Source organism: Quercus suber, unplaced genomic scaffold (assembly GCF_002906115.3).
Source record: "Quercus suber isolate HL8 unplaced genomic scaffold, Cork oak 2.0 scaffold_75, whole genome shotgun sequence".
Lineage (NCBI taxonomy): Eukaryota > Viridiplantae > Streptophyta > Magnoliopsida > Fagales > Fagaceae > Quercus > Quercus suber.
This window is the reverse complement of record NW_027069540.1, coordinates 1,669,012-1,676,700: the sequence shown is the minus strand read 5'-3', so window position 1 is coordinate 1,676,700 and position 7,689 is coordinate 1,669,012. Positions and strand designations below refer to the sequence as shown.

Sequence of the window (7,689 nt, the reverse complement as noted above, 5' to 3'; positions counted from 1 at the left end):
TAATAAAGCAGAGAAAGATTGGTTAGAAGAATAGAATGGCAAGATAGTTCATTATGTTCATGTCTTCAACCTCACTTCATCCCGATTAGTGACAAAGAAGTGTAAGGCGGACAACCCAGCAAACCACAAATTCCGGTGACAGTTCATAAACATTCTGTGGAAGAACATGTATTTATTTTCTTAATGCCTTAAGGTCACTTGGTCACAGTTGCTCTGGATCATAAACCATTGCATAATTTTTTATGTCCTAGTTTTCGTAATAATTTATGGATTTTAGAAGTCATGGCTATATAAGTGACTATCTCCTCTCGATGACAAGTAGCACACTCATTAATTGTCAAATAAGTTTCTTATTAATTGTTAAGATATATATTTCTCCAAAACAAATTATCATTTTTTTTTCTAGATAATCAAATACTACAATTTAAAAATAGTTTAAGTTTCAAAGAAATTTAAAACTTTATTCCAACAACAAATCTAAATATAAATTAGAGAATATTGAAGAATCCAATGGGAGGGATCTAATTCCAAAATTTTAATGCTTTGTATTCTAGCCTTTGCTTTCTGAGCTTCTTAAAATTCATCATTGATTTTTCGATTTTTTTTTTTTTTTTGCGGGATCAAAGTTCGAAATTATTTTTTATTTTAGTCAGATCAATGGTCCTAATTGAGTTGACATTAAATTGATCACTACATGTAGACAGTATTTTATGATTGAAATTAGTTCTTTTCTTATCATATGAAAAACTGATAATAGCAGAAATAACAAATAGTTATTATAACATTATATACGTCATATAAATAGAAGCAAAACACCATTTTGTTAATAAATGAACAGAACAGAGTAAATATAAACAGGGAAAATAGGCAGACATATTTCTGCCACCAGAAAGCAAGAATTCGGATATATTCCTCTGCCAATAAAAAATGTTCTGGATTTGAACTCAGAATTCATCGTTGCTTAATCGAACCAAAAAGATCTTCGTATGATCGCTTTGGAGCATCATCACGTGAAACTATTTCTACAACTTTGTAAGATGCTTCAGGATAGACTAATGCCTCAACAGCAACTTCTGCAACCTTATCTCTGGATATGGTACCTTCATAAAGAGTATCCTAAAAAGGAGAGAGAGTACAAGAAGCGACTGAATTTTTAGTATATGACCAAGATGAAGAAATGGTTTGAATTTCTAACAAAGTATGGCATTACCTCTGGCTCCATTACAAGATTTCCTGTAGGAGGTTCATTTCTCAATCCACCAGGCCTTATTATTGTGTAGTTTATACCAGATTTCCTGATATATTGCTCGGCCTGAAGCTTTGCTATTAAGGTGAGTCCAAAAACATTGAGAAAGATGTAAGCTGGATTAAGTATCTGTCCCATGGCGGCTCCATTGACTAAAATGGAACTGATAAGTATGAATCTATTCACACCTAGTTTACGGCATGCTTCAACAAGGTTTACCGTGCCGAAATTATCAACCTGCAACAACATTGTATTTTTCAGACAGCAACACTTAAATTGCCAAACAGCATCATAAAGAAACACGTGCATCTGCAACTTTAGGGCCATCAAATATCAAAGGCACCATACATAAAGACTTCCCCAGTTGCCATTCCTAATTCCTATTCCACATTAGAATAATCAAAACTGTAGTCATTATCACTGTATTTTAACACCCAGAATGATTCTTTTTATTAGACTGTAACCTGTATACATGTCACGCACAGATGCCCTTATTTGAGAAAATATTACAACTATTAATTTAAGACATTTCTGCATGCGTTAACTTTGATCAGGAAGAAGATCATGGAATCCTATTGTCTTCTCCATGATCTTCTTAAAGTGTCCAAAGATTATGTTCAAATACTGGAAGACTACTGCATTACTCAACTAATGGACTATAGTCATCAGTTATCGCAAATAGTGTGCTACTCTGCTTGAAAGTTAGAAATCCTTAATACTGAGAATGGAAAAAAGTTAAAGACAGTAACGAAGGAGCAATGCTAACCTCATGCTTCTTCAAGATCAAGATAAATACACAGCAATTGCAAGAAAAGCAATATTCCCATCAGAGAGACCCTAACTGCTTGGAGGTAGGAAGCATGTCTAGTACAGGAAAATTACTGTTTGACTTTGTACGTTTTTCATCAGTATCAATGTCCTCTTAGTGTTTTTACATCCAAAACAGAATTTATCATTCTCAAAACAGATAAAGGTTATCAATTTACTTTGATTTTGTTTAACAACCTATGGTGTGGTGAGTCAATATTTCTTTCTATATTGTAATTTAGGCCCGTTGCCCCTTTCTACCGACATCCTTCCATGATAAATTTTAATTACGATTGATCAACAACTGAATCCAAACAAAGCTAAAAGAAAGTACATGACAAGAAGTTGTAAATACCAGAAGATTTTCACACAAACCAATATAAGTGTGAAATCGTAAACACAAAATGCAGAACAGTCAATAGAAGATCATCCTTAAAATAATAAAATAAAATAAAAGGGTATTTACAACCCTTCTCTGATTGAACAAAATATGAAACTCTCCTACTCAAAATAAAAACATCAAACTCTAAGTTACCTGTGTATTGAGGCAATTAGTTTGACACTGAGATAAGATTGCCTTCATCAACACGCTTGTGGATAACATCAAAGAATGTTGATGGATACAAAAATATGTCAGTAAAGAGCAATGCTGGAGAATTCGGGGCGAAAGGAAGAAGACAGACCCCCCCCCCCCCCCCCCCCCCCTCCCCCAACACACACACACACATATTTCTCAAAGTAACAGCTGAAACCCCGTTAGCCAATGTTAGTGACAACTACATTACAGTGTCAGGGATTTAAAGTATAAATCTCATTATTTTCTTAAGGCATTGTGAATGACAATTAACAAAGACAACAGCATAAAAATGACTACAGATAAGGCATGAACATGAACAATGTATAAGTGCAAATATGAAACAAGCTACAAAAAGCCAATGAGCATAAATCTCAATCACATAGGCACATAATTTACTGACCTTCCATGGAGCAAACAAATCCCACCCAGGCTTAAACCCAGTAGCACAAATCACAGCTTCAGAATCATCACCTATAGCTTCTGCTAGCCTCTCAGAACCCTCTGTTACATCAGCTTTCACCTACAAAACATAATCAAACCTCAAAAAATTTAAGCTAAACTCAATACAACACCAAGAATTAACAAAAACCCAATTGAAAAAGATTCACTTTTGTACTTAAATACTAACAATTTGAAGAGCTGGGTTGTCACGGGAAAGTGAAGTTTTGGCCTTTTCCAAGTCACGAACCCCAGCTTTGACATGAAAACCTTTTGCCAGAAGCTGGTCCACAATTCTCTTGCCAGTACTTCCAGTTGCACCAGCAACAAAGATTTTCTTCTTCAAATTCCCATTGGGTCCTGAAATCTCTGTCACTTCCTCAGTAATTTCAGTTCCTTCCATCTAAACATCAATAAATTTAGTTTCATTGAACAAAACCCATCAAGAAAATGAAAACCCAGTAACAAAATTTTGTTTCTTTTTTTGTTATTATGAGACATTGATTGATTGGTTTATTACCTTGGTGGAATTGAGCTGAGAAAGAGACACGGAGTTGTGAGTAGAGATGAGAATAGGAGAGATGGGTGTCGGGAAGTGTAGAGTTGAGGAGAGAGTAGCGAGGGGAGAGATCCTGAAGATGAGAGAAGAGGACATTGCTTGTGGCTTAAGCTTGTTTCTTATAACCACAGAAAACTCAACGCCTGCCACTGATTTCTTCTCCTTCCTCTACCGACCTCTAACTCTGCCACATACCTACGTATTTCACCATCTACGTATGCTCTATTGGCTAATTTGGCTTCACTATTTTTTTTTCTTTTTCTTTTTCTCCACGTAAATGAAATGAACAGACGCAACTATTTTGAAAATATTTTTAAAAGCAAGGGAAATGATATTTCCTTTTTCTTTTCTTTTTTTTTTTTCTCTCTTTTTAAAGTAATTACTCTTACCTTCAAAAATAGTTTTAGTTCCCTTCAAAAATAGTTTAGCACATGCTTTGGTTAGAACTTAGAAGGTTTTTTTTTTTTTTTTTTAAGAGAGAGATTCAACTTATAGCGTCCGCTTATAATGATAGTTTTTTATCATCAGACCAAGACACCAATCGATTTTTGGTGTAAGCGGGAGATTAAACCCAAGAACTTAAAGTTAGAAGAGCTAAAATTGCTAATCCTATGTTAGCCTGAATGGAATCAATACCATCTCTTGATATTCATGATGCATTCACTAGCGATTTAAGCCATGTTAGATAAAAAGTATTAAAGTCTTGCTTTTTAAAAATGAGGGGTTGAAATTTTAAAATTGTATATTCTTATACTTTATAAAAAAATATATATACATATATATTAATTGAAGACGGTCATTTTTTTAATAAATATTATTAATTAAATTTAAATAATATACTATATAATAAATGTTGGGCTTAGACGCCATGGTTGCGCCAAACGACTCACCAAATTGCATAAGTTTTTTAGATTTTTAGATTTTAAAAATATATACATAATTTTTCTTCTCTTATAATTTTTAAGTTGATAAAATATATCTTGAATTACATTTGTTGTGCTTAATATGTCTCCGTGCAATTTTCTTTAAGGATTATGTATTTGAATTGAAATAAAATCATATTAACTTTAGACTTTTTGTTTAAGGTTGCAACATAGTGTAATCCAAACACTTGCGTCTATGGATTGGGCTTTGAGATGTTTGTTTCCCAATAAAACAGTGTATAAGGTTTCAACTTGCAATTAAAGAGGTCTAATATATCTTAAATTGCAGCAATATTTATAGATTTCTTTTTTCTTATCTTGAAATTTTAAAATTGTATATTCTTATACTTTATAAAAAAATATATATACATATATATTAATTGAAGACGGTCATTTTTTTAATAAATATTATTAATTAAATTTAAATAATATACTATATAATAAATGTTGGGCTTAGACGCCATGGTTGCGCCAAACGACTCACCAAATTGCATAAGTTTTTTAGATTTTTAGATTTTAAAAATATATACATAATTTTTCTTCTCTTATAATTTTTAAGTTGATAAAATATATCTTGAATTACATTTGTTGTGCTTAATATGTCTCCGTGCAATTTTCTTTAAGGATTATGTATTTGAATTGAAATAAAATCATATTAACTTTAGACTTTTTGTTTAAGGTTGCAACATAGTGTAATCCAAACACTTGCGTCTATGGATTGGGCTTTGAGATGTTTGTTTCCCAATAAAACAGTGTATAAGGTTTCAACTTGCAATTAAAGAGGTCTAATATATCTTAAATTGCAGCAATATTTATAGATTTCTTTTTTCTTATCTTCTTCTAGATAAAATAAAATAAAATAAAACAAAGCAACATGATACATGATTGAGTTAAAGTGATTATTTTTCACACCTCCACAAATTAAGTTTGAATCCAAGAGAAATTGAGTTGGACTATAACTATTTAAGAATGCTAAAATCAATCAATAAAAAAATACCTAATTACTACACGTAAAAAAAAAATAGATATAATTTATTTTTCTTATCTTCTTCTCCTATAATTTCTAAGTTGATAAAAATATAAATTTAATTACAATCCAAATTTTTTTCTTTATCTATTTCTTCTTAATTTGATTACAATTAATCCAAAACTTCATGTTCATCTTTTTTTTTTTTTTCCATTTAGGTTATATTACTACACCTATTAGTACAATTTGTTTTGGATAAAATAAAAAAAAATTATAAAAAAATAATAAAACAACAACGTCAACGTGAGTTGAACTAAAACTCTTTAAGTCTACTCTACTCTACTATTTAAGAATGCTCTATTGAACATAGAGAGAAACTAAGAGAGATATGGAGATAGATCTGCTAGTTAGTTCTTTAACTTTGTGAACGGGATCGCTGATTAGAGTTGTGCCTACAAGTATGTATATATATTTTTTTTCAAAAATAACTGAAAAGGCTAATGTATTACTGTATATTTGCTTTTTCCTTCAAAACAAGGATGACGAAATGGGTAAATATGCCTATGTAATATGTCTTTATCTATGTAACAAAGTCAATGGAAGCTGTTGTTGAGTTGATTCCTAAGATCGTTGTTGAAAATATAATTAGAAATCCCTTAAAAGATTACATCAAATATGCTTCACTTCAATGCATCTTGAAAGTACTTTAGTTGTCCAACATTATCAAAATGATAGTTATGCGGGTTCTCTTTTCGCTTTTTAGGTAAAGGGTGCGGTTAACTGGTATCTTTAGAGCATTTGTTAATGACCTATTTTAGAAAAGTTTTAAAATCACTTTTGTGGAAAATATAAAAAAGCTTCAACAAAATTATTTGTTTTTTTCATTTTCCATGAAAATTGTTTAAAAGTATTTTCTAAAAGAATGCTTTTAGGACATCTATTAATAAAATCCTTAGTTAAAAATAAAAAATGCACAAACATAATCATAAACATTAACATATGTTTATACATAAGCAAACACAACAAATTCAAACATAAAAAATTATAGAGGCAAAATATATTATAACTATATCATAACTAAAAAAATATATTATTTCGTACAAAAAACTGGTTGAAAAATTATAAAGAAAACATTTTATAGTTACTTACATGGTGCAATTATAACATTTCTTGGTTGACTATAGTATTGTAATTCTTTTCGTTTTTATCTTGTTGCATTCTTAGGAGAAAAACAATTGAAACCCCCAAAAATGTTATGGCATTTTTGTTACAATGGTTTAAAGTTTTACACTTATTATGTGTGCGTAAATTTGAGTAATGACCCTCTTATTTTTATACTACAATTGTGTAAATGATTCTACATTATTATTTTCCTCCTATTACTTTTATACCATATATAATTCATTAAACCAAAATGAATTTCATACATATATTTCTAAAAACATATAAATTTATATAAATGACTAGTATAATTTTTTTTGGAGTGGTTAGGGTTCTAAATGAGTTAGTCAAATTATATTAAAATTAAGACTTGACTGATTGACTCAATGTGAAAAGATAGAATTTAATGTTGGTCGTCACTAACATTATCATTATTGTATTAAAATAGAATTGTCTTTTATTATATCATTCTTGCATGATTCGTGGAATGTTGATATTTGAATGAGTCAAAGATCTGTATTGATCTGTATTATTGATTATAATAACATTCGTGCGTTTATAAGCAAGCTTTTTACTTAAATTATCTATTCTTTGTGGGTCTCACAATACTTTATGTACAAGTTTTATTTCAAATAATCTAACTTTCAGCTTTTTAGAAAAAATATAGTTTTTTAGAAGAAAAAAAAAATCTAGCTTTTTAGCTTTTTATCTCACATTATGCAAATAAGATGCCAAAAATAAGCAATTCCTAACGATTCTCATACTAATTAGTATTTTAAATAAATCACTATACCATTTGCTTTATTTAATGACACTTACCTTGCTTATAGTTTTCTTTATGCAATTTCACTAATTTTAACATAATTTTAAATTGCACACACATAAACATAAACATAGATATAAAATTAACATATGTATATACACAAGCTAATATAAATTATAAAAGTTAGTAACAATTTTTTTTTTTTAATACAAAAATTTATGAAGACATGCAATTCAACTTTAAGGCAA

At 30.0% G+C, this 7,689-nt stretch overlaps 1 protein-coding gene across 1 annotated transcript; it reads right to left on the bottom strand.

Moving 5' to 3' along the window:
• Positions 1 to 754: 754 nt before the first annotated feature.
• On the bottom strand, positions 755 to 3,823 carry LOC112028357 (uncharacterized protein At2g34460, chloroplastic). The gene is made up of 5 exons (XM_024061046.2): positions 3,589 to 3,823; positions 3,259 to 3,471; positions 3,031 to 3,150; positions 1,211 to 1,483; positions 755 to 1,116 (listed from the first exon to the last, which is right to left on the bottom strand). The coding sequence occupies exons 1-5, from the start codon at positions 3,721 to 3,723 to the stop codon at positions 952 to 954; spliced, it is 906 nt and encodes a 301-aa protein (XP_023916814.1). The 5' UTR covers positions 3,724 to 3,823; the 3' UTR covers positions 755 to 951.
• Positions 3,824 to 7,689: the final 3,866 nt, after the last annotated feature.